The 26,710-nt window shown below is 55.2% G+C and overlaps 1 protein-coding gene across 2 annotated transcripts in view; it reads right to left on the bottom strand.

The window, feature by feature from the left end:
• The window catches only part of GRK5 (G protein-coupled receptor kinase 5), a 217,169-nt gene that overhangs the window by 9,007 nt on the left and 181,452 nt on the right, over window positions 1-26,710 (bottom strand). For both annotated transcript variants that reach the window (XM_003994462.6, XM_023240995.2), the window contains 8 exons: window positions 22,735-22,835; window positions 20,651-20,743; window positions 15,949-16,012; window positions 14,589-14,729; window positions 11,852-12,042; window positions 7,954-7,991; window positions 6,158-6,247; window positions 3,884-4,092 (listed from right to left, as the gene is read on the bottom strand). In XM_003994462.6, coding sequence (XP_003994511.2) covers window positions 3,884-4,092; window positions 6,158-6,247; window positions 7,954-7,991; window positions 11,852-12,042; window positions 14,589-14,729; window positions 15,949-16,012; window positions 20,651-20,743; window positions 22,735-22,835 — 927 coding nt within the window. The remainder of the gene's footprint in view (window positions 1-3,883; window positions 4,093-6,157; window positions 6,248-7,953; window positions 7,992-11,851; window positions 12,043-14,588; window positions 14,730-15,948; window positions 16,013-20,650; window positions 20,744-22,734; window positions 22,836-26,710) is intronic.

The raw sequence follows: 26,710 nt of genomic DNA, 5'->3' as shown, positions 1-26,710 counted from the left end.
GGTACGACACCATGATGGCAGAGGAACACGACCTGGCTGCCAGCTGGGGGGACGGGGAAGCTTTGCAGGGAAAAGGCATTTGCTACAGGCTTTCCAGGAGTGGAGAGGTGGGGAAGGCATCGGCTGGCAAAAGCAGGTCGTGGAGACCTGAGGGCAGCCTTGGGGAACACCTGTCTTTGAGTCTGGGCGAAGGATGAAGGGGCGGGGGATGGGCCAGGGTGAACTGGCTGGAGAGAATGCTGGTCAGGGTAGAGGAGTGTCCTTCTCAGAAGCCACAGGTGGGGAGGTTCATAGGGCAGGAAGAGGCTGCAGAAGCAGTCAGCCAGGCCAGACGGGTAAAGGTATGAACGAGGTGGGGGGGGGCCGGCAGGAGAGTGGGGGGCGGCGCTGGGAGGGGGCTGGGAAGGGCAGGCTGTGATGCTGGAGGACCACCAGCTGACCCCCGGGCATCTGTTTGCTCTGAGACCAGAATCAGGGTGGATGGCCTGACCTCAGGCCATTCTCTCTCCAAGACGCTGGCACCCTGTGTGTGCTCTCCTACCATGCACATTTGCAGCTGGCCGTGGGGGCTGGGGTTGCCGTGGTGGGCCAGCGGGCAGGCGGGCCTGCTGAGGTTCATGGTCTAGAGGCGGAGGCTTGCAGGAGCCATTCCCTTCCCATTTCCCTTCAAACAGAGGACTCAAAGGCGGCACCTGGGCAAACACCAGGTCACAGCCTAGAAAAGACTTAAGCTGTGAGAATCACTATGTCAACCTCTGGTCCACCGATCACCCAGGCATGTTTTTGCCCAGTGAGCCGGTGCCTCGGGACTTTAGCTTGTCTTCTCCAGAGGCTTTGCAGTTCCACAAAGGCTCCGGGCATCAGGCTCTGCTGGGCCAGGGCTCCTCCCTGTTCTGAGAAGTCCCAAAGAGGCAAGGCTCCCTGCGTAGAGGCTGGTCCTCCCAGCTGTAGACCCCAGAGCCTGCAGGGCCAGCCAGCCAGAAACACGAACAAGGACAATAAAGGCGAGGTGGGCTGGGAGGGCTGTGCCAGGCCGCCCATCAGTTCTGCCTGGAGTGTTGGCTTGTGCCCAGGGCCGAAAGTCCAGGTTCTCATGTGAAATCTCTCCTGCTTGAAATCTTGGCAATTAACCTGCCATCCACCTCTTTCTAAAACACCGTGCAGGCTGAACACCCATCTATGTGCTACCTGATTGCAGCCCTGGTATCAGGTATACACCAGAAGTGAGAGGGAGAGGTGGTGTGAGCTGGGCAAGTGGGGCAGGCAGAGAGGGCTTCCTGAAGGAGGAGAGGAGATGGGCTGGAAGGCTGATTAAGGCTGAGGGGGTTGAAGGGCCAGAGGGAGGGTCCTGTGAGGAGGTCAGGGCCAGTTCTGGAACCCAGCAGGGACCTACAGAGGTGGGGCTGAGGTCTGGGCCTAGGGACCGGACCAGGGGACAGGGCACTGACACGTATGAATTTTCTGGGCCCCAGGGGGCAGTGGAGAGGGTCTTGTGGCACCAGGGTGGAGTCAGGGAAGGAACAGGCGGCCAGGGACCAGCCTCCCTGCAGTCTGTGGAGTGGCCTTCTTGGGCAGGCGGGGCTGGAGCTGCCAGGGTCTAGAAACAGTCCAGTGTGCCCCAAGCCTTCATGGTTTCCTCACAGACAAGCCCTGCTGTGTCCTGAGCTGGCACCTCTTGGAGGCGACAGGGCCAGCCTGGCTGCCAGACCGGACAGGCTGTGGGGAGGGGTGGCCAGGAAGCCCAAGGCCAGAATCCCATGACCCTATGGCCATTTTTAAGAAGATGAAGCAAGGCCAGAGGGCTTTGTCAGTTCTTCCAGCAGAGAAAGATGAGGGGACACTGGCTCGACCTTTGAAAGCCATTGGCCAAGGTCCACTCAGAGTCCCAGGCTCAGCCACCGCCTTTCCCGCAGTAGCCACCAGGGGGCAGCAGAGGGCCAGCAGTGCCCCTAGTCCTAGTGCCCGGACAGGCACCCAGACAGCGGGCCGGAGCCTCTCTGCCTCTCTGTCCTCCCAGCACGTCCTGTGTCCTGCTGGGGTTGCTCTGGTTCTCTGAGTCCCCGACCCTGACCTGGGATATTTGGTGATGCTCTGACCATGGCTGATGACTTCCTTCTTCTATCCTTCGCCCAGTTTGGCCCCACCGGACAGACACCTTGCGTCTAAGCCAAATATTGGCGGGTCTCCTACCCCAGTTTTCAAATGTCCTTAGGGTCCCACATTTCCACCTACCTGACTTCTGTCCCCCACCCCAAATCTGGCTGCCGTGACTCCTTGGGTTTCTGGGAGGCCCAGGGGTGCAGGCAAGTGCCCGGCTACAGGCCAGCCCACAGGCCACGTGGTTTGGGTGTGTGTCTGCAAGCCTCCATCAGTGACTCCCACACATGTCGATGGCAGATCTATGGGTCCTCTCTTTTGGAAGTGCTCAAATGGCAGATATTGCCCCAAATCCTTCTTCCCATGGCTCTGTGACGTCAGACTGAAGCCGGTAAGAGGAAGTGGTCAAGCAGTGAGTGGATAGCTCCAGAGAGGGTCCTCCTCAGGGTGGGGAGCTATGTCACACGGTCCCTGGGCCACTAACAGTGTGGCCTTGGCTTTTCTGGAAGCAGAAGCTTCACTACTTTAATCAGCATGTCGGGCCTGCTGTTCTAAACACTCCAGCCTCGTGGTTTATACACACGAGTCAGAGAGGTGGCAGGGAGGGCAGCCTCACCCCTGCTGTCTGCTGTTCCAGGTGCAGCAGTGCTCCAGGGAGAGGAAGTCTGAGGGTTCATGGGTACCCGGAGTGGGGCATCCAGGCCCTCCTGTCCATGCGTGGCTGGCACTGGAGGGCAGCTGCCTGGGGTGCGGGTGCAGCACAGTTGGGCCTGCATCAGAGGGAGAGGCCCCAAGGGGACACAGGCAGAACTTGGGAGCCTGAGAGCCAGGTGGGGCCATTCCCCCCACAAAGCCTCTGGCGAGCCACTTGGGCTGGGGGGGAGGGGCAGCAGCCAGGGGTGGACTCTCTCCCAGCCCCACTTCAAAAAAAAATTTTTTTTTAATGTTTGTCTTTGAGAGAGAGGGTGGGGGAGGGGCAGAGAGAGGACGACAGAATCTGAAGCAGGCTCTAGGCTCTGAGCCATCAGCACAGAGCCTGATACGGGGCTTGAACCCACGAACTGTGAGATCGTAACCTGACCCGAACTTGGTCACTTAACCGACTGAGCCACCCGGGTGCCCCACCCCCTGCCCAGCTCCATTTTTGATGGCTCCGGTCACTACTTCCTCTATCAGGCTTCCTAGCCCCAGTCTGGTCCTGCCCACCCAGCTTGTCTAAACGGTGCTCCTCCCCCTCCCCCTCCCCATGGACGATGAAGTCCCACGGTCCTTAGATTGCTGTCATGCAGGACCTAAGCTAGTGTGGCCAGCATTCCATGGAGTGGAAGGAAAACTCTATTGTAAGATGTTCAAAGACTGAAAATATCACCACCCCAGCACCTGCATTGCACCTGCTGGCCTCAGTCAGTGCCTGGGGATCCAGAGTTTGAGGCTGTAGGGCGCCAAGGTCAAGGGTCCCTTTGTGTCTTGGGGAACCAGTTGGGATCCTCTCCTTTCTCCCAAGATGTTGATTTGCCCTAACAACGCCGGATCTGAGTGTCTCCCGCAGTTCGCCCCAGCCCCTTCCCTGTCATGGGGCCTCCCTGCCTGCACCCCAGGCCTTCTCCTGGCAGCCGTGGCCGACCACCCCGGTCCACGACCAGGAATGTTCGTTCCTCTGGCTCGGTGCTGCCACTACTCCTACCCCAGTGTGCCTGACCCTGTCCCTGTCAGCCTGTTTGCGCAGGAGGGGAGACACCACTGGACAGCCAGCCCGCGGGCAGCGTCTGGCCCACCAGGAGCTCACCATTTTGCAGATGGACTTGGCCTCCTCAGAGAACTTTGAAGAGTACACCTCCTCCGTCTCCAGGACGCGGCGGTCCACTTCCTCCCGCTTCACCTTCTCTTTGCGGCCCCGGAATGGCGACTGGCCCTCGATCATCTCATAGATGAGGCAGCCCAGACCCCAGTAGTCAGGGCTCAGGCCGTATCTCTGGTTGTTCAGGACCTCTGGGGCTGGGGGTAGAGGGGGGGAGTGAGGGGAGGTAAGAGAGAGCTGGCGGCAGGGCAGAGTCAGGGCACACGGGGCCAGGGTTGTGACTCACACCAACTGCATCCACGAGTGATGGTGTTGCTCACAGAACGCCTGAAGCTTCATGGCAAGGACATGCTTCCCCTGCTGACTCCTACTCACCAAATGCCATAAATAGCATCTCTTCCAGGAAGCCCACCCTGACTGCTCTCCTCTGTGCTTTTGGCTTCAGAAGCTTGATCACAGTGGATGGAAACGGCCTGTTCCCTTCATGTCTCCCCGACTAGAATCTGAGCTGCCTTATTCACTGCTGTGTCCCAGTAACAGGTATGACATCTGGCACAGGGTAGGTGCTGCACACATATTTATTGTCAGGAAGGAAAGTGTGTCCACCCAAAGAAAAGAGGATTTTAAGTTTACCTGGAATTCAAACAGCCTCTCACTATGGCTTCCCCACTACTTTGATAAAATGAATTTTAGATTAACCATAGAAGTGCAAAAAAGGTTAAGTTTCATGTCTTCAGGCAGGTGACAAGCATCCAGAGGCAAATGCATCCACACATGTGCTGGATAACACGTATAACAGAGGCCCTGCAGATGGAGGCAGGCAGCACTCTGTGCGAGACAGACATACAGGTACACAAAGGTGTGCAGATCCATCCTTCCTTCCTTCCATCTACCCTTCCTTCCTTCCTTCCTTCCTTCCTTCCTTCCTTCCTTCCTTCCTTCCTTCCTTCTTTCCTTCCTTCCTTCCTTCCATATATCCATCCATCCATCCATCCTTCCTTCCTTCCTTATATCCATCTATCCTTCTATCCTTCCTTCCTTTCATCCATCCTTCCTTCCTTCCATCCATCCACACATCCATCCATCCATCCATCCATCCATCCATCCATCCATCCATTGTTCCATCCATCCACCTATCCATCCATCCATCCATCCATCCATCCTTCCTTCCTTCCTTCCTTCCATCCATCTTTCCTTCCATCCATCCATCCATCCATCCATCCATCCATCCATCCATCCTTCCATTCACCCATACTTCCTTCTATCCATCCATCCATCCATCCATCCATCCATCCTTCCTTCCTTCCTTCCATCCATCTTTCCTTCCTTCTATCCATCCATCCTTCTATCCATCCACCCATGCATCCATCCTTCCATTCTTCCATCCATCCATCCATCCATCCATCCATCCATCCATCCTTCCTTCCTTCCTTCCATCCATTTATCCTTCTTTCCATCCATCCATCCATCCATCCATCCATCCATCCATCCATCCATCTGCATTTGCATGGGTACACACACAGCCACATATACACAGATACACACAGGTTCCCCAATAACATGCAACCTGAAAAGGACCTTCTAGCAGTAGAGACAACACACAGAATCCTGTACAAGTGCTGCTGGCATGAGCCTAGTGGAGGACAGCAGCATCCTCAGTACCCAGAGGTTTCTGGAGCCCCCTACCCCCTGGGACAAGTGGACATGTGTGTGAGGTACATGCAGGAGGAAGCCCAGGGGGTGCCCATCACCGGAGAGGGATTCAGGAGGACCAGATGTAGCTCCAGTCTCTTCCCTGCAGCCCCCAGGATGGCGGTCCTAGAGTAGGCTTGTGGTGGGGGGCTGGGGGGCAGGGCAAGGAGGCTAAGGCTGGTCTCCACTTAGCATCATGCCTAGTGACACAGCAGGTGGTGCAGTCCTCTCCTTTCTGGGGCTTTCCTAGTGACCTCACTCCTCTCAGGGCCCCCCTGAAAGGCTGCCTGCCAATCACCAGACCCCTACTTGGGTTTAGCCTCTCCCAAACAGCACCATGTGCCCGCACTGACTGTTGATCCTGAGAGTGGCTTGGCTTTGAGGTGCAGGTGGGGCTGTGGTGGGGGGCTCAGAATGCTCAGTTTAGGCAAGATGAACCCTGGGCCTCAACGCTCCACCCGCCCCAGCTAAGACCTCCCACTGCCTGCTGTGGCTCCACTTCTGATCAGAGCTGCATAGAGGAGGGAGGCCCAAGAGGTGGGCTCAGGGAGGGTCCGGGCCCACACTCACCCATGTAGCCCACGGTGCCCACCCGGCCGCGGATCAGGTCTCCGTCGGGAATCTTCACAGCCAGACCCAGGTCTGAAATCCGAATGTGGCCTGAGGCGGGGAGAGCAGAGTCAGCGGGTCGCTGGGACAGTCAGTGGACACATGGCCCACCCTGGGCGGTCCAGAGACTTGCTTGCCCCTGGTCAATGTACACAGACTCTCGGCCCCAAGAGGGGCATCCCAATCAGCCACCCTTGGGGTGACTGCAGACCCTTGGGGGCATCCAGGTGTCAGGGGATGTGGGTAAATCATTACTTTACAGGAGGAAAACATAAAGACGGGAAAGGATGTCTGGATTTGGCTGGACGATGGCCAGCCTACCCATAAAATGCCCTAATGGGCTTCTTGGAAGGCTGAGATCACCAAGTTTAAAAGACCTTGGCCTGATTCTATGATTGCTTCATGGGAAAAATGTGAGATTTTCCTGAACTTTTACAGTTTGCTTAAGGGGAAAAATTATAAAGCAATTCGGGAGGCAACTCCCTGTCCTTCCCTGTTGCTCTTTGGAGGTTCTTTGCACTCTGCCTTTGGAGAGACAAGAGTGAAGTCATCCAGGCCATGGGGAGACTGAGATGGAATGGAATCCAGGACTCCCCTCCAAAGGCCAAGATGACACAGCGCTTACAGCTCTGTCTTGCTTGGCGGCCCACTGAGGCAGGGTCATGGCCACACCAGGGCCCCACAGCCCGGACCCCAGTGAGGTCCAATGTCAGGGGCTCCCCACCAGGCCAGAGGGGTGCAAACTCCCTGGCTCAGCAGCCCTGACGAAGGTGGGGAGGGGGGAAGAGAGCACATAGGTTCCAGCTATCAGGCTGCAGATCAGTGGTGGGCATGGTTCTGAGAACAGCAGAAGAACCCCAGTGGGCCCTGGGCTCATCCAAGAAGGGCGCAGGCCCTGGGCCCTCTGCCCACTTCCCCACTCAAACCTCTCTCCAAGTCACCAATGACCTGCTTCCCTTTCTCCCTCCCCTTGCCAGGGGCTGCCTGGCATCTGAGGCATGCTGGTCTCAGCTCGCCACTGATTGCTGGGTGACCTGGGCTTGTTGGCTCCTCTAAGCCTCAATTTTGTCATCTATAATATGGGCACAGGGATGCAGGCCCTGCCCCCTCTGCAGAAATGGGAACATCTAGTCTGATAACAGATGTGAACACCATTCCCCAGGTGTGAGAGGCTAAACATGTTACCTCTGTGTGTGTACATGTGCGCATATGCATGTGCGTGCGCGCGCGCACACACACACACACACACACACACACACACACACACACAGGAAAACAACAATGGTAATGCACAGATAATGCCTAACACATTTAGAGCTGGCTATAGCTGGTGAAACAATTGCCCTTTAAGCTATTTTATTGGAGCCTCACCTCCACCCCACCCTCTGAAGTAGGCAGAGCAGGGCCCATGTTTCCATTTCACCAGCAAGGGAGATGGGGTACCAGGAAGTTGTGTGAGAGTGAAGTACTTGCCCAGGATCTCTGAAATTCTGGACTCCTCAGTCAGTGCTCTCCGTCTCTCTGTCTCTCTTTTGGCCATGCCACACTGCTGCTTCACCATGCCCACTGCCTGCCCTGGGTACCCAGGATTGGGGAGAGGGAGTGGGTGCTCTCCCTCTCTGCCCACTGCTCTCCCACAGTCCCAGGGTCGTGCCTCTGAGAGTCTCTGCAGGAAGGCCCCCTGCTCCTTTTGGATTATGATGCTCTCCTTGGCTACAGAGCAGGAAAGGGGTTTCCCAAGCGGCTCCCCAACTTACCATAATCATCTAGCAGGATATTTTCGGGTTTCAAATCTCTGAAAGAGGAAGAGGACAAGCATGTGAGTGTGGGCACTCTCAGCACCAGGGCATGGCATCTGGGTTGACTTCTTGCCGTGTTTCCTTCCCATCTCTTGGCTCAGGCTGTCTGGTCTCTTTCTGGATCCAGACAGTCTTGGACTAATTTCCTTCCTCCCAGTATGTAAAACAAATGCCGCCGTTGCCATAGGCATCTTCCCGACCTGGAGATGACTGGGAAGGGGTCAGGCAAGGGCCAGCCCTGGCTCCTATCCACACACTGACCACGCCAGGGGCGGAGAATACTTCTGGCTGGTGTGGTGACAGACCCCTCTAGGGCTGGGAACACCCGGAGGTCTCAGGATGCTCTGGGATGCCCTGAAGGCAGAGCGGGGCCTGGGAATTAGGGAGGAGAAGTTACTGAGAACATAGCACCAGCTGTAGAACTGGGGCAGAGAATTGTAGAGGGCAGGCCCCCTTGGGGAAGGAAACCCCTTGTCCCCCAACTCCAGCAGAGTCATAAGCCCAAGAAAGCACAGCTGTAGGTGTGCCCGTCTCCATCTGTCCCTCCTCTCTTCTCTGATGACACAATCACTCTTCATAATAACAAGCCCCTCCCCACCCAACTGGGGTAGGGAGGTAGCAGCAGTGTCTGGTTTTACTAGAAGGTCCTTTCCACGGGTAAAAGAACAGCCAGTAGGATAGCATGTGCGACTCAGTTAAGCCATTAGCATCTGGATTGAGGATCCGACTCTCCACCAACTGGCTTTGTTTCTTTAACTGCTGGCAGCTGTCCTCATGGGGAATGGTTAATGCGTTCAAATCCAGTGGGGAAGCCTCACAAGGTGATAATGCGTTTGTATGGGGTTATTTATCACAAATAAACACAAATACTTTGTTGCTCTTATTTAATTCACGTTCTTTGATGTATGAACCGTTCCAAATAAGGGCAAGAGCCACCCTCTCAGTAAGCCAGCAGCCACAGGGTTGGAAAGATAGCTGGCGGCCTAGGGCCAGAGCCCAAACCCATGGAGAGGCCACAGCAAGTGGTCCAAGTGGTGGAAGCCAGGGAAGCGCTGTGGTTCTCTTCCTCCAAGAATGAGGGCCAGAGCTTGGAGGACCGCCTTTCTTTTTGTTTTAGGAGAAAAGCCATCAAGTGGGGATTTCTTTTTTCAACCCAAAGGGAATTTTTTTCTCTTTTCACTTGAATGAAAACAAAACAAAAGCCTAAATGGGGAGAATGTGGGGGGGGGGTGAGAATGTTGGGGGGGGGTGAGAATGTTGAGGGGGTGAGAATATTGGGGTGTGAGTGTTGAGGGTGTGAGAATGTTGTGGGGGGTGAGAATGTTGGGCGGTGGGAATGTTGTGGGGGGTGAGAATGTTGTGGGGGGTGAGAATGTTGGGGGTGTGAGAATGTTGTGGGGGGTGAGAATGTTGAGGGGGTGAGAATGTTGGGGGGTGAGAATGTTGGGGGGTGGGAATGATGGGGGGGTGAGAATGTTGTGGGGGGGTGAGAATGTTGAGGGGGTGAGAATATTGGGGGGTGGGAATGTTGGGGTGTGTGAGAATGTTGAGGGGGTGAGAATGTTGGGGTGTGAGAATGTTGGGGTGTGAGAATGTTGGGGGGTGAGAATGTTGTGGGGGGTGAGAATGTTGAGGGGGTGAGAATATTGGGGTGTGAGTGTTGGGGGTGTGAGAATGTTGGGGAGGTGAGCATGTTCAGGGGGTGAGAATATTGGGGGGTGGGAATGTTGGGGTGTGTGAGAATGTTGAGGGGGTGAGAAGGTTGGGGGTGGGAATTTTGGGGTGTGAGAATGTTCAGGGGGTGAGAATGTTGGGGGCTGGGAATGTTGGGGTGTGTGAGAATGTTGGGGGGTGAGAATGCTGGGGGTGTGAGAAATTTGGGGGGTGAGAATATTGGCGGGTGGGAATGTTGGGGGGGTGAGAATGTTGGGATGTCAGAATGTTGGGGTGTGAGAATGGGGTGTGAGAATGTTTGGGGGGTGAGATTGTCGGGGGGGTGAGAATATTGGGGGTGTGAGAATGTGGGGGCATGAGAATGTTGGGGGGGGTCAAGACCATTCCTTCTTGTTTCAAAACGTTCTTGGACTCCCAAGATCATCCCTGCCAAGAGCTCTGTGGCAAAGGTCTCCAACTGGGGTGTGTGTGTCCACTGGGTCTGCGGGAACAGTCCAGGGGGTTCTCTGTGGGCTGAGGTTTTCAAGAACGTGTATTTCTAGATCTCTAACCTGAGAAGGCCCTGTCCTGGCATTCTCTGGGATCTCCCCACCATGTGCCCTTTCTCAATGGGCAGATTCCAACTGACAGAAGAAAAGCAGGCTCCTTCTCGCTCTGATTGCTATGGTGTCCTGCTCCAGGACCCCAATCAGAAATGGGTTCTACTAGGGGCACCCGGGTGGCTCAGTCGGTTATGTGTCCGACTTCGGCTCAGGTCATGATCTCGTGGTCTGTGAGTTCGAGCCCCAAGTCAGGCTCTGTGCTGCCAGCTCAGAGCCTGGAGCCCGCTTCAGATTCTGTGTCTCTGTCTCTCTCTGCCCTTGCCCTGCTGGTGCTCTGTCTGTCTCCCTCTCTCTCTCTGCCCCTCCCCCCACTCAAAAATAAATACACATTTAAAAAAATTAAAGAAAAAAAGAAATGGGTTCTACTAAAATCGTTACAATGGCAACTTAACACAAGTTATTTTAACACTGAGAGCCTATGGTGAAAGGAAATTAAAATAAAAATCTTATATATATCCATCCATTTCAGGTCCACATGCTGCTCAATGATAGACTTTTAGGCCAAAAAAGAGATGATGTTATAATAACATTCTGTGGGGGAGGAAGGGAGTGGGGAAGAGAGTGATAGATCCCTCACCTTTAAAGAGTTTTCATGGATTTTTTATAATTAATTAATTATTAATGTTTATTTAATTTTGGGGGGGGGATGGACAGAGAGAGGGAGACACCAAATCGGAAGCAGGCTCCAGGCTCTGAGCTGTCAGCACAGAGCTTGACATGGGGCTTGAACTCACGAACTGTGAGATCGTGACCTGAGCCAAAGTCAGATGCTTAACCGGCTGAGCCACCCAGGCACCCCTGTCAGGCGTTTTGACTTTAAAAAAACTATTTTCTTAAGTCTACTTATTTATTTTGAGAGAGAGCGCATATGCAGGGGAGGAGAGAGAGGGTGAGAGAGAATCCCAAGCGGGCTCCTTGCCGTCAGTGCGGAGCCCAATGCAGGGCTTGAACTCACGAATTGTGAGATCGGGACCTGAGCCGAAAGCAGCTCGGGTGGGACGCTGAACCGACTGAGCCACCCAGGCACCCCGTCATGCATTTTTGGTGGAAATCCATTTGCTGTAGCAATTAGATTCCACTGGATACCTTCCAAAATGCGATGTTAATTGCTGAGCTTCAAAATATCAGCCACTGTTTTAACAAATGATATACTATTTAGGATGTCTCCTTGATGTATGAGGGCACACAGATTTTCAAATTTCCTTGAGAGGGGCAGTGAGAAAAGTTTGAAAACCACTGCTTGTGGAACCCATAAAGTCAAACAATATGGGATGGACCGAGGTCCGTGCTGGTGCGGTGACGATCCTACTGTCTTTCTGGGACCGGCTCACCGAGCTTCTAGCAGGCCGGGCTGGAAGGCACCGGTGGCCTTGGCCCATCCTCATCAACTCTGAAGGACTAGCACCTCATACACTTGGCCCCCCAAGCAGCCCGCCTCACTTACGTGGCCCAGGGCGTGAGTTTCTCTGGTGACGGCCGGGCCCCGAGTCCCAGGGCGGGGGTCCCTGCCTGGCCCCGGGTGTGGAAGGTCAGCACCCACTCAGCCGCTGGTGGCGGGACCAGGCGGCGAGCCCGCTCACCTGTACACGGTGTCCTCCCGGTGGAGGTCTTCCAAGCCACAGAGGATTTCTGCCGCGTAAAACAAGGCTCGCTCCTCCTCGAAGCCAGGGTTGCCCATGTTGTAGATGTGGAACTTCAGGTCACCCCCGTTCATGATGGTCAGAACCAAGCACAGCGCGTCCTTGGTCTCGTAGGCATAGGCCAGGTTGACCTGGGAGCACAAGACAGCCCTGCGGTGAGGTTCCAGCCACCGCTATCCGCTTCCACTCTTCCTCCTCAGGGTCCTCGAGGCTGGAGGGGGAGGGCCGGAGTGGGGGGGGCTCTCAGCAGCTTCGTGCCACCGCCCTGCACCCGGGCAGCCTCACGGCACCACGGCCCATTGCCCCTCTTGGCTGACGAAGGACTCGGACCTTCCAATATGGCGGTTCCAGGCGAGGAGGCAAAGTGGGGGAGGGCAGGCTGGTACTCGGCCCTTTCGGGAAGCCTGACAGATGGTGCCTGTACGTTTACACAGACAAAAGCACGTGCCTGCTTCATTTAGTTAAAACTGTGGGTTGCCTTAGCTGGCCAGTTAAGAAAAGCGGGGCCCAGATGCCTTTTGGGCTGGGGTCTCATTGTCACGGGGACGCTGGGAGCAGGCTGTGGAGGTGGCCAGTGGGACTCTGTGAAGTGGAGCGCAGTTTGGCAAAGACTGCCTCCTCTTGCACGCAGGACACATCCGGTCAAAGGGACCATCAACAGGCAGGACCTAGTTCCTTGCCGGTGCAGACCAGCTGCCCAAGGGTGGATGCAGGCCATGAGACTGCGGGAGAGGCGGCAGGGCTGGGTCTGAGGCAAAGTACGCTGGGTGGTTCTCGTCCCTCTCCACTTAGGGAGCCAATACAGATGAAATCTGGCCACCACGGACCAGGCTGGGGACAGGCTGGGCCATAAAACTCGGATGCAAAAGTCAGGAACGATGGGAATTATTTCTGAGGGAAGGAAACAGAACGGGAGCCGAGCGGGAGGGCTCTGGGGACTGTGCTGGGTGCCAGCCTCTGAGCTGGCCCTCCCTCCCACACCTGCCTACGATCACCAAGGAGGGGCTCCTGGAGGGCACTATGGGGACTCCCTGCCAGGGGCAGGGGGCAGGGCACGGTGGAAGGCGGTCTGGGTCCTTGACGATGTGCCACCCCATTTATCAGGCACACGGCCCTTCTCCCCGGAGGAGGACCCACCATCACCAACCCCTATGAGAGCCAGTGATGTCCCTTCCTTTAACGATGGGGGTTCCACAGGCAGCACTGACGCAGTGACCTATGGTCCCAATTGAAGGGGGCCGGCAGCAGAGAGGAAGGTTCTGGCCTCAAAGAGGCCTAGGGCCAAAATGCCAGCTGGTGGGAGCACAGCACCATCACACTGCCCAGGATGGGGCCGGCAGCCGAGGGCAGCCTGAGATGACGGGGAGAATGCACGCTCCCGTCCCCTCTGAGCGTCGCCTTACAGAACCACGCCCTCCGGGGAACGACTGAAGCACTGGGTTGATGGCCTCTCTCGCTCCCACACAGCTGGTGGGCGTTTAGCTGGCACAACCTTCACGGAGAGCCATCTGGGAACTGCTTCCAAATGGAAAACGCGCACACCCTCTGACACTGCCTTCCTCCACAGGGAGTACATCCTACGGACACACGGAGATGTGCCAAAGGCATGTTCAAGGGGTGACACGGCAGCCTTGCTCGCAGTGGCTTGGAGACCAGAACCCATCTGTATCTGTGGGGACGGGCCGCACAGCTTATGGTTTATCTCTTTGCCGTGTCGCAGGGGATGGCGTGCGGCGTGAAAAAAAGAGGTGCCGCCGTAGATCTGGCCACAGGACAAGACCTACAATTTAAGGGGAAATCACTGCAGCGCAAGATGTCTGGCAGGACTCCCCTGGCTAAAAATAATAAAGCCGATACATGAATCAGACAGGTTGGAATGGCTACCCAAAGACAGAGGCTTTTGTTTTCAGTTTGAGCCTGTCTGTGCTGTTTGAGTGTCGACCCTGTACACATATATTGTTTTTTACAGTGACGTGTGGCAGAGGCATTTCGAGCTGACCAAACACCCACGTACTCTTCCACACCTCCCTGCAGCTGGTTTGTCCCTTGCAGGGACTGGTTCTGGTCAACAGCCTGTGGGCGGAGTGAGGGATGTTCCTGCAGCTGAGGCAGTGAGGGTCCCTGGGCAAGCCCCCCTGCCCACACACACGTTTTCAAGACTCCAGGTGGGGCAGCCGTAAGGTGGGGGAGGGTGGCCGGATCTGCCTGGACCCTACGTGTGTGACGCTGGCCCGTGTTGTTTCCAGCTACTTCGAGCTGGGGGTTAGTTCCTGCAGCAGAGCCTGGCCTGGTCATGGTGACACAAGGCACGTAAACAAGATGGAGGCTCTCCAGGATACTGACGCTTAGGTCTCCCCCGTGATGAAAGCAGCCTACAGGGATCTGTGGAAACAAAGCTCCTTGGCCGGGCCCAAGGTGGGCTGCTTTTGTCCCCTGAGGAGTTTCCCGGGTGGTCCCGGAGAACAGAGGCCACGGTCCCACCCAGAGGGGAGCCAGGCCAGTTCCAGTGACAGGACCAAGGCAGCCACGATTGACCGCGAGGAGCCTCGCGATGGAGGGAATGCCTGGCTGCCTTTCCGCAGCTCACTGCCGCCACGCTGGACGGCCACTCCCTTCCCTAGGCACGGAAGCCCTGGTCAGCAGGAGGGTGGCCTGTCGCTGGGGCCTGGACACTCACCACAAACTGGCTGTTGACCTTCTCCAGGATCTGCTTCTCGTTGAGCGCCATGGACTCCCCTTTCCTCTTTTTGATCCTCTTCTTCTCCAAGCGCTTGCAGGCATACATTTTACCCGTGGCCCGGACCTGGCAGGCACAGACCTGAGGTGCAAGAAAGACGACAAGGGTATGGAACAGGTGGAGGTCTGCCCCAGGCTCTTCCGTGGCTGGGTCTGCAGGGCCGGGAACTGATGTGCCTAAGGGTGTTCCCGGTCTCGGGGGCCCAAGGATGCCTGGCCTTGGACCCACCCCTGCCCCAGGCCCTGCCCTCAAGATCTGGCTTTAGTGCCCCCTTACCCTCCCTCCTTCGTCCTTCACATGAATCCTGGCCCTTGAAGGTGCACCATCAGCCATTTACGCAGATGTTTAGAGGACTGGCCAAGGGGCAGAGAGAGAAGGAGACAGAATCCGAAGCAGGCTCCAGGCTCTGGGCTGTCAGCACAGAGCCTGACGCGGGGCTCGAACCCACAAACTGCGAGATTATGACCTTAGCAGAAGTCAGATGCTTAAGTGACTGAGCCACCCAGGTGCCACTTTTGAGATTAACTTCTACAAATCATATATATGTGTATATATATATGTATATATGTATATATATACACACATATATATATACATATATACATATATACATATGTATATGTATATATGTATATATATATATATATGTATGTATATATATATATATATACATATATACATATGTATATATGTACTGTCCCTCTCTCAGAGGCAACTAGATTTTCTCCGTCCCATGCTTCCAACCGGATGCGGCCGTTGCTAACTGGGGACTTCCAGGCACCAGCTGCTGGTAAGGGAAGCTTGTTTTGGTGTCGGACCCCTAACAACCCCGACTTTGTAACTCAGCAGAACGGGAGCCGGGGCATTTGGGGTCTCGTCTTCTTGACTCCACGCCTTTTTGGTTGTGTGACCTTGGCCCGGGTTATCAACCATTCTGACCCTCAGCTTTCCTCATCCCTATAAAATGGGAATAACAAGGCTTGCCTCCCAGTCTGGGAACATCAGACAAAATACAACAGCACCTATTAACAGCAGCATCTGGCCACTCCTCCCTCCAAAGACAGCTAAGAACACCCGTTTCTCCTCTTCAGACTCAAACCCTGACTGAGGCTGGTTCCAAGAGGACCTCTGTCCCACGGGCCCTGCGGCACAGCCTCGTGTCTCACCTTGGTGGCACCTCCAGGCCCTATGCCCCACCCCCCCTCTCCACCAGGGGGCGCAGGGCACTATAGGTGCCTCCGGAAGGGACAAAAACAGTGACAGAGTCTGGGAACTTCCAAAGACGTGGACGTTCACTCACCTCCCCAAAGCCCCCTTTTCCCAGCACTCGGTACTGCCGGAAAGTGTTCTTGGTCACCGGTTGCCTGGAAAGAAGCAAGAATCCCACATGGGTCTCACGGTGTGGAGATGCAGAATCCCCAAGAAATCAACAGCAGCAGCATCGCACACCTTCCCGAGCGAGCCAGGAATCCTCCCTGTGGGTGGGACCCCCAAGGACCGGCTCCACGGCTGGATGTTCACATCCCCGGCCACCCGCCCTCGGCCCCCTGCGGCTTGGGACACCTGCCAGTCCTCGCCGGCTTGGAGGGAAGAGTGGAGGCCTGGAGATGTGCGCTAAAGCTGCTTCACCACACTTTCCGTGTGGTTCCCCTCTCTCTCCCCAGTGAAAATCAGGTGGCTAAGTTCAGAAAGAAGCTGTGTTCTCTGCAGGGAGAAGGGAGGGGCCCAGGAGCCACAGAGGTTCAGTGTCCCAGGGAGGGCACAGCAGTCCTCCCCACACCTGCACATCTCGCCCACCTGCCCACCTCTGGTCCCCAGGGAGAAAGGCTGCTGGTCATCCTTTACCACCGGTCCCCAGCCTTTCCACCCCCGAGGGTCCCTTTATCACATTTCCCCCTGAGCTCCAGAACACTAGACGGTCCTGTCTGCCCAAAGCGGGATTTATGAAGTAATCATCGCTTTGTGTCTCCTGACCCCCCATTGTCATTAGCTGAGGCCATTTATGATGTCTAATCAGGCAGGCCCTCTATGAGGCCAGGGTGGGACTTCACAGAGTAAATAATCAGTCATCTAAAATTGCCTCGAAGAACCCCATGGTGCAGACAGCCTGGGCTTTTTCATCACTGGCCTGTTTGGTTAAAAATAACCAGCTTCCTTTCGCCCCGCCACCCCAGCTTTTCTGAGGTATAACTGACAAACGGCATCCAACTTGGTGTTTTGATGCACGTACACAAACGATGCACGTAAGTGAAACGATCACCACGATCAAGCTAACCAACATTCTGTCACCTCACGTAGTTACCATTTTTTCTCTTCCTCTCTCGCTCTCTCTCCCTGGTGAGAACACTTAAGATTTACCATCTCAGCAAATTTCAAGCACACAATACAGTACCGTTAACTAGTGTTACTCACTGTACATCAGATCTCCGGAGCATATTCATCTCGCACGATGAACTGAAACTTTACACCCCTTGATCAACATGTCTCCCCATTTCCCCCACCCCCAGCCCCTGGCAACCACCAGTCTACTCTGCCTCTAGGACTCTGACGTTATTTTAGAGTCCACATATAAGTGAGATCAGGCAGTATTTGTCTGTGTCTGCCTTATTTCACTTGGTGTAATGTCCTCTGGGCATCCCCCCCCCCCCCCCGTTACCATAAATGGCAGGATTTCCTTCTCTTTGAAGGCTGAATAATATTCCGTTGTATGTATTTGCCACACTTTGCCTCCCGTGCTCCTGGCAGCATTATTCACAACGGCGAAGATATGGAAAAACCTGAGTGTCCTTGGACCATGAGCGGCTGAAGAACAACCAACCCACTTTTAGGATGCTGAACTTAGCTCTTGGAGCTCCAGGACTATTTCTGAGCATCCGACCCCACCCCAGAGGCCGGACCAGGGCAGAGGCCGGGGTGTGACTGAATTGGCCCAAATAATTGGGTCAGCTTGGGAAAGACCAGTGAGCCTCTGCTCACCCAGCAGCTCCTGAATGAAGCTTCTGTGGAAACCTTTCCGGCCGCTGGGTCCTGAGGAGGATTTGGATTTCAGGTCCCGGGCACCACACTTCTCTCAGGACAGTCCTGAGACGCCAGGGCTCTGCCTGGAGTTCACACGCCCTGACCCACTCTCTCTTCTGTTTCTTTAGGAAGCGGGGCCCGACCCTGCTGGGAGCACAGGGCCGCCCCTCCGCAGGGCTCTCCCCGGCCCCATATCCTTCTGCACGCGAGCAAACGGGCTGCAGCGAGGCCTGCCATACGGCTGCACCCGCCATGTGGCCCTGGGAAGCCTTTCCACAGCCGCCCTCGAAACCACATGAAGGCGCCCGGGCCTAACAGTTTACGATACATGGAGAACAAACAGTCGGTCGACATTACCACAGAGCTCCTCTGCTAGGGGAAATGAGTGTAATACAATTTCCGAGGAATTTCTTGGTTAACCTTGGGAGGGAAAAAAAAAAATCCCTTTAATATTTCAACAGGGCAGCACCAACAGGCCATGATCTTGTTAGCAAAAAAAAAAAAAAAAAAAAGGAAAGGGAGGAAGCAGGCTGCTGTCAGTCACTTGGGGCATTTCTAGGCCAGTCCTGCCCTACCGGCTTCAACAACTTAACGCCCACAAAAGGGCCTGACTTCTTTGCAGCCAGTGCACGGATTCAAAAAGTCTGTTTCCCCATTTCGAGTGTTCAGTACAGACAAGTAAAATGCAAGCCAGTGGCCACAGCTAAAGGATTCTATTGCAACAGAGTGCTGGGTGGAATGAGGACTGGGTGAAGGACTGGATCAAGAACCTTGGGTTCAGGTCCCAGCCGTGCCAGGCCCTTGAGTGTGAGCCAGAGTCAATCGATCAACCTCTCTGAGGCTTGTGTCTTCAGTAAAATGGAGATACTGAAAAGGCAGCTTTGTAGGCTGATGTAGTCAGACATCCCTACTAAAACTCCAGGAATAAAGGACATGTCTCCTCTGGGGGGTCTTTATGGCAACAGTCCTCACTGCTTGAAGCACCTTGCATGCACACTAATGTGATCCTCACGCCTGCCTCAGGAGGTGGGACTGTCCCCCCTTCTGCAGGCGAGAATGCCGAGGCTCTGAGAAGGGAAGTGAGTTGCCCCAGGTCATGAGGGGGGTGGTGGTGGTGTCGAAGCCGGGATCCCAAGAAGGATGTTGCAGAGCCCACATCCCGCGTCTCACACCCACACTGCCACCCTGGGAAGGTGGGTACAGATCGGGTCGTGTGGCACACAGCCTAGGGCTCTGGGGCGGGGCGAGGGGGCACGATGACTACGTCCCCACCAGACTTTCCTGTGATCATCAGAAACACAAGGGCCAGCTGTTCCTTCCCATATCAGAAGCTTCAGGATGACAGCCACAGCGACACTGATGACCTCAACGGCAACCACAACAACCGTATCCAGCAGTTTGACTTCCTGGGGCCAGACGGCTGACCTTTCTGGAGCACTTGCCTTATTCTAGGCGTGGACTATGCTTAGTTCATCTCATCCCCACCCAAGCCTACAAAGGCAGGCACTATTATTATCCCATTTTTCGGATAAGGAGACTGAGGAGGGGAGAGGTGAGCAACCCTTCTTGAGGTCCCTCTGGAGACGGTCGAGCCGGGACTCAGACCCAGACTGTGGCTCTGGGGCCCTCCGCAGGATGTCTGCACTGACCCCTCACTTCTCTGGCTCTCCTGGAGCCATGATGTGCATGTGCGAGGGGGCCAGTGGCAGTGAGTGGCCAACAGAGAAGACTGTCCCCTGTTCCACTGTCAATTCCCACCAGTGGGGGTGGAAAGAAATGCCCCCCCAGTGGTACAGAACAGGGTGTTTTCCTCTGGGCTTCCTGAAGTGGGAAGGGAAGGGTCATGAATGGGGTTTCTAGGGCGTTCCTGTCCTGCGGCTTCCTCAGAGTCTGCAGGGCACTTGGCCAGCAAAGGTGGTGACACACAGAAGCAAGATGGCTCCTTGCCTTCTAACCAAAACATGCCCAGATACCCATGAACGTCGGAACTCTGGCACAGGGAACCCTGGGCTGTGGGAGGGGATGCTCCCACCCTCGTCCCACAGCTGAGCTCAGCACGGATACAACGTAGGCATCGCCCCGTTCTGCAAATCCTGCAACAGCATGGTAGGCAGAGCCTGGTGCTGGGAGTCCCCCTCGGCTGCACTGCTCGCCTGCTGTGTGACGAGGCCAACCACACCCTCTCTGTGGGTCTCCCTCCTCATCGGTCACATGGAGGCCGCAGCTGTCAGGCCAAGCCACCGCCACGTCTGCGAGAGCACTTTGCAGCAGAAAGGCAGCAAGTAAAACAGGAAAAGATGCTTGGTCTCACCCGTTATCAGAGATGAGAACATAAACAAGAAGGAAAGCCCATGCTCACATGGGAAGGCACGAGACTGGTGTTAATGAAGCTGAGAGGGAAGAGGGCACTGGGGCACTGGCGGGACTGGAGATGGGGGCAGCTGTTGGGAGGGCAATCTAGCAGTCCCTCGTGGTTTAAAAGCAGTGCTTTGTGACCAGACATTCCTCTGCTAGAGATTTCTATGGACGTACTTGCGAAAGGGCAGGAAGACATATGTATAAAGCTATTCATTATTTAGGGAAGATGGTACACAAAATTGAGAGCAACCTCCATGTCCAATCCTCCATCAACAGGGGATTGGGCTAAATAAGGGATGTGTAATTTGCTCAAAAATATGGCAGCTCTTTATTCACTGGCAGAGGAAGAATTCCCAAAGACAGTGAACCAAAAAAATAAGGATAAGTATGTATGCATGCATGTATGAGGGTGTGAATCGCGTGTACCTTTAATAAGAACAGAGCGTTTCTAGAAGAATAGCCAAGAACTTGAGCAACGGGAGGAGGATGGCTAATTTTATTTGAACCATGGACCCATGGAGGTAACGGATTTGTATGTGGGTTTTCAGGTGACAGGCGTGTACTCTCGCCCCCTGCCCCCCACCCTGGCACACACTTGTAGGTGGGTGTACAAGGGGAGCACTCACCTTTCCAACCACTTCCACTGGAGAAAGCGATCAAAATACATGCTGTCCAGATACTCATGGAATGGTTCGCCCTTCAGGTAGTCGTGGACAGACCTAGCTCGGAGGGAACCAACAAACATTTTATAATCCTGACCTTAAGCAGATGGGCGGAGCCATATATCCAGCAGGTTAACCACCAGCCTCAGAGGCCCAAAGTGATGGGCTGATCCTACAAACACTTCCTGGGTACCTGCCACAGCACTGCTCTAGGCCTGGGGTACGGCCGTGAGCACGAAGTTGGCATCGCGATGTGGGACACAACCAGCAAGTAACAAACATCTAATAAACCGCTGCAGAGGCATGTGCTCATGAGAGAGGGTTAAGTGAGGTCCACCCTCCACCCCCGGCCATGTAATCATGACCTGAGCTGAAATCAAGAGTCGGATGCTCAACCGACTGACTGAGCCACCCCGGCACCCCAAGAAGGGACTCTTGAGCTGCAATGAGGACAGAGGAGTACTTAACGGGGTGCAGGGGTGTGTGGGGGGGTAGGGGCAGAGCAGGGATGCAGCCCCTGAGATCCCAGGCTCTGGATCTGGTCCAGGACCAGTGAAGCCCCTGGGAAGTTTCCATCTCCACAGCTGAGTTTCCTGGTCGCCTGCTCTGGGCCAGGCCTGGAGGGAGGGTTCTGAAACTGGCTGCAGGCAGGGATGGATGTGCTTCTTCCCTTTAAAAAGTGGCAACGCTGGGATGCCTGGGTGGCTCAGCCAGTTGAGCGTCTGACTCTGGATTTCAGCTCAGGTCATGATCCCAGGCTCATGGGATGGAGACTTGCATTGCGCTCAGAGATTCTCTTTCCCCCTCTCCTCTACTGGTGTGTGCAGCCTGGGCTCTCTCTTTCTCTCTCCCTCTCTCCCTCAAATTAAAAAAAAAAAGTGGCAATGCTGACCAAGTGTAGCCCAAGCACTTGGGACCTGCAGATGGCTGCGGCGGGGGGGGGGGGGGGGGGGTGCAGTGCGGAGCATATACAGTAGAGGCATGTGGGACACTGTGTCCCGCCAGACATGACAGCAGGGGCCAGTGTAGGGCACCAGGTTGTCCACTCCCTCGGGGTCACAGTGACAGCCCAGGGACCTCACCCACTGTCAGATCTAACCCTCAACCAGCTCCAAGAGGGCAGCAACCACGTTTGTTTCTGCTTATGGGGGGTCTCTCCCTGGCACCTACCAGGGCTGGGTCCCCAGCTGGCCCTCCCCAAATGTCCATTCTCATGATGGTGCTCCCGGCTCTTCCCACAGTGCACAGGGGCACTGGTTTTCCTGCCTGGCTGTAAGCTTCCTGAAAGCTGGGACTGGGTTCTTGCTCACCATGGTATCCCCTGTGCTAGGTGTCAGACACACAGCAGGTGCCTGGTTGTCTGTGGTACAAAGGCTGACCAAGGGCGCACAGCAAGTCCCCAGACTCATCCAGAGGTGATGAGGCTCCAGAAGATTTTGGTGCACATACTGGCTTATGTGGAAGGGTACACATGTGGACACATGAACGTGTGTGTGCCTAGTGGCTCAGGCCTTCATAGTACGTGTGTGAGGGACCAGTGGGGACTTCATTGGTGCCTGGCCAACAGCACATGCGCCGATTTGTCTGCTATTGCGTCAGGATCGCTGTATGGCCTGCAGACAAGGTGATGGGGTGACTGAGAAGGCGGCCTGTAGCCCCCCTTCCTGCAGCAGCAGCACCACCCAGCTCTGGTTGGTGGCAGCAGTGGGGCTTGGGGGCCAGGAAGGACTTCCAAACCACCCAGACGGGGTCAAGTTTTTACACATTCCTCTGTCTCAACAGCCTGGAGACCACTTGCTTTCAACACCCTTTGAGGCAGATGTTTTCTTTGGACTTGGAACTTTGGTATCTTTTCCCTTCATAAGAAGTATACAAACAGCTGGGTGGCTTGGCTGGGGCCCCCGGGCACTGAAGCCCTGCCCTGGTGCCCAGCACGCCAGGTGTGGGGGAGAGGCAGCCTCTGTCAGTGGCGGGGGGGAGGCTGTGTGGCTGCCCAGAGGAGGCTGAAGGGCCCCGATGCTCGGTCTGGGGAGGGAGCGAGCACTTACTGTGCACAGGCAGAAAAGACTTCCTTGCAGGGCCTCTGTAGGAGCCTCTCCTCCGTCTGGGAGACCAGGTCCTGGCCAACTTGGGCTATGAAGACTGGGGACTGGAGGAAGAGAAGAGGGGGGTGTCAGTGAGGGGCAGGAGCGGAGCGCCACCTGGCCCTGGGCCACGCGCAGCGTGGTCACTTGGCTCCTCTGCAGAACACGGATAATGATGTCCCTGTGTCCCGGGCTTGTGGTCAGACTCAAACGAGATGTGTGAGACCTCGTGGTTACGGGGCTGTGCAACGAGGCCTGGCTGGTCGGGGAGCCCCCTGTGACCTTGCTGATGACCCCTGCCCGTGCTGGGCCTGTGTGCTCAGCAGGCAAGGGAAACACCTGCTCAACCCTCAGGGCCTGTGTGACAGGGTCTGGAATGGCAGAAGGGCCAGCAAAAGGACAGCGCCAGGGGAGGGGTGCTCGGCGGGCACAGCTTCGACTATCAGACGGGGGCTCAGACCCCAGATCTGCCACTTGTAGCTGTGGGACCTTGGTCTGGACTCAGCCCCCTGTTATCGGGAAGATTATCAGGAATAAGAGTGTCTCCCCAAGAGAATCAGTGAAACCTCTGGGTCCGGCATGTGGCCCAGATGTGACACCTGGTGGAGAATGTGCAATAAACATCACCGCCGTCATTTCCTTCTCCTTCCAGGTGAAGCTGTGTGTGGCCTCAGCGTTTCAGCTTGAAAGGACAGTTCGGAGAGTTTCTGCACCCAAGAGCAGCGGTCAGCTCTGGGAAGGTGCTGGGACCACCAGAAGGCGGCCTCACCTTCCCTCTTCCCGCGACCATTCACCCTCCATCAGCTGTTCGTGCACCAGCTGGGCCACAAGCTGGGTTTTTAACAAATGGCAGGGATATTTGAGAAAATTGCCAGGAGTGGGCTCAGACAGAGGGGAGGTAAATACATCTTTCTCCCCCAAAGATGCTGAAATTGGAAAGGCCTGCTTTCTCCTTTCAGCTACTGAAATGTGACTATGGAGCTGATTTCCCTGCTAAGCCCACTGGGCAGTGTCTGCGTGTGTGTGTGGGGGGGGGGGGCGTCCATGTGAGGGGCGCTGGCAGTAAGGGGTCCTGATGAATGAAATCAGTGGCTCATTTTCTATTCATCAAGCCTCTGAAAGCCCACATTCCTGAGTTCCTTCCTTCTTTCTTCTCTCCTAGGTCCTGTCCCCTCTGGAGGAGGGCCCCTATGTGGGGGAGCCTTAGATGTTGGGGGGGGTGATGGCCGCAGTGACGGCAAATGCCGTGGGCGCACCCAATTACACCACACAGCAGGCTTGTTTGCCATCACCAGTCCTGGGTGGCTGTGGTTCTCTCCCACCTTGCCTCCCCTTCTGTCCCTGGCCGTACCTCCCTCCCCAGCTAAAAATATTGATAAGTGGAACTGCAGAAAAGCAGCCTGTAGCGTATTGGCTTCTGATACTCGTTTTGCAGAAATGATGCTCGATGTTGCAGAAGGAGCCCAAGACAGGGAAATGGGAAACCGGTCCACCCTCTGCCATTGGCCACTTTGTGCCTCTGTCTCCTCCTCTGTTACAGGAAAGGGCTGATGCAGAGATGCTCTGTGGGTCTTTCAAGATTCAGGAATTGATAGTTGTGGAGGGGGGGCGGGGAGGGCTGCATCTAAGACTCGGGGAACTTTCTTGGAAATTCTGGCAGCTGAATCTCTTGGGGATCAGTAACTCTGGGCTACTTCAGAGCAATCGGATCCTAAAACAAAACCCAGAGGCCACAGGCAAATTTGCTTCAAGAGAGCTGATGGCTGGGCAGCCTTGGTTTGAAGGGCCCGGCGCAGGGCTGGTGTCCCCACTACATCATGTGAAACAAGGTGTTGTGCCAGGATGCAACTCGAATCTGGGAGGACTCAGAGATGCTGGGCGGGACGGTCATGGGGGGAAACCACCATTTCCTGGACCTCAGAAGAGGCACCTGAGTTGCCCACCTGCATGCAGTCGCTCTGCCCCTGTCTTGTCACCCGACTCTGCCCAGGGAGGATCCACCCTCACCAGCAGTGGCTGAAGCTGGTGTCGGGCACATTATGAGGGTGTTAAAAGGTGAAGCCAGGGTAGCCCTGGACTATAAATCACTTTTTCTCCAGTAAAGACAGAAAACACAGAAATCAGGCAATACCCTAACGGGGAAGTTCTCTCTGGGCATCTGTGGTGATGTATAAAAGGGGCTGATTGAACTCAATGGCTCTCAAACTTTTTTTTTTTCTTTTTTACTAGCAAACGTCTTTTTTCCTCTTCCACATGAAATTTATCTACAGATCCAGTATTTGAAATCAGTGGAAATAACTTAACGGGTAGCCCTGGTTTGCCTCCACTGAAAGCCAACTCTGGTCGGGCACTGTGAGAGATACCTTATATGCATTATTTCATCTAATCTCTGTTAAGACTCTGTGAGGTAAATACTATTATAATGCTCATCTCACAGATGAGCAAGCTGAGCAAGCTGAGGTTCAGAAAGGTTAAGTCACTTGCCCAAGGTCACCCAGCCAATAAGTGGCAGACAGGCGATCTGAACACAGGTTGGGTGGGTGGGTCTAGAGCGAGTGTGGTTGAAGGTGGGGGGATGTCTGGGCCCCCTGTGCTCCTCCCACTCACTCCCCTGTCTCCCAGGAGTCCCTTAGCCCTCAGGATGAGCAGGGCACTGTGCAGCCCTCCAGCAGAGGCAGGAAGAACTGAAATGGAGGATGATACGGCTCAGGGCAACGAGCTCCTGGGCTCAGAGAAGGAGATCATTAAGGGGCGAGGTCATCTAGGAAAGGCTTCATGGAAGACAGGGTCAGAGACCAAGCAGAGTTTGGGCTCAGACCTCCCACTCCTCATGGATCTTTCCACATGCCTGGATGACCGCACTCTGCTTCCTTCCTAAGCAGATGGGAGGGGCCGTGCAGGGTCTAGGGGTGACCCAGCTGTGTGTGTGAAGTCACACTACTCTCTCTCTCTCTCTCTCTGGGGACGCTGCCCATGGCCAAAGCCCCAATAGGAGTTAATGAGTAGGTTTAACGACCATGGGTTTAAACTCAGTCTCTGGCTCAACATGAAGAGATTAAGTGATTCCCACCAACCCTCCTTTCAAGTGACTCCAGGGACTAACGCCTCTGCCAGTAAGGGAATCAGAAGCTGTTGGCCAGTTTAAGCTGGGAGCCGAAACCCAAACCCACCAGGAGAGTGACACCTAGGGGACATTTCAGTGGGACATTTGCAACCTGCATCAGTAGAATCGGAGGGTATCGGTCCTTCCCCTCCAGGTCAGAGAAGTTAGTTTCCAAGGGAGACACATTAGGAAGGCTCTCCCCAGTCCACAGGCAAGGTCTAACACACCCCATAAGACAAAGCGCCCCCAGGCACCCAGAGCAACCACAGCCCAATCCGCCCCCTGTGGCTTGAAGACAGAATTCCACAGTTTCAGATCTCATTCCAGGAAGCTAATCCCTTCTGGTCCCAGGAGGCTTTGAGGGGGGCCAGGGAAGGGAGGGGTGAATCCTTCAGGCCAGGTGGGGTCTGGACAGGAATGTCACCCTCACCGCGAGAAGGCTCAGGGATGCAGGGGAACTACGGCTAGCAGTGTGGCCCTTTCTAGCAGGAACTGACCCTCTGGGATGAAGCAGAGGTCAGGGCGGGAAGAAGGGTGGGAGCCATCCTCCTCCATATCAAAGGTGTCCCCCTAATTTCTAATCAAACAGAAAAGGCCCTATGGTCCTTAGATATTTGCAGGGCTGAAAGCGGCCAGGAGAGCAGGTCTAATGGAGGTCTCTGCTAAAAGGTCCCCTGGGGCCAGGAGTACTTTGAAGTGACGCTTTATTTCTTTGGTCACCAGATGGTCTCCTCAAGTAGCTCCAGCCAGCAAGCCTTGATTTGTAACACAGCAGTGTGAATCTAGGCATCAAGTTTCCTGCGAAAGGTGTGGAATTAGCTCTTGGTGGTACACCTT

Source organism: Felis catus, chromosome D2, assembly GCF_018350175.1.
Source record: "Felis catus isolate Fca126 chromosome D2, F.catus_Fca126_mat1.0, whole genome shotgun sequence".
In the NCBI taxonomy this organism is placed as follows: domain Eukaryota; kingdom Metazoa; phylum Chordata; class Mammalia; order Carnivora; family Felidae; genus Felis; species Felis catus.
Note: the sequence above shows the minus strand (reverse complement) of the source record. Positions and strands in the feature narration are given on the sequence as shown.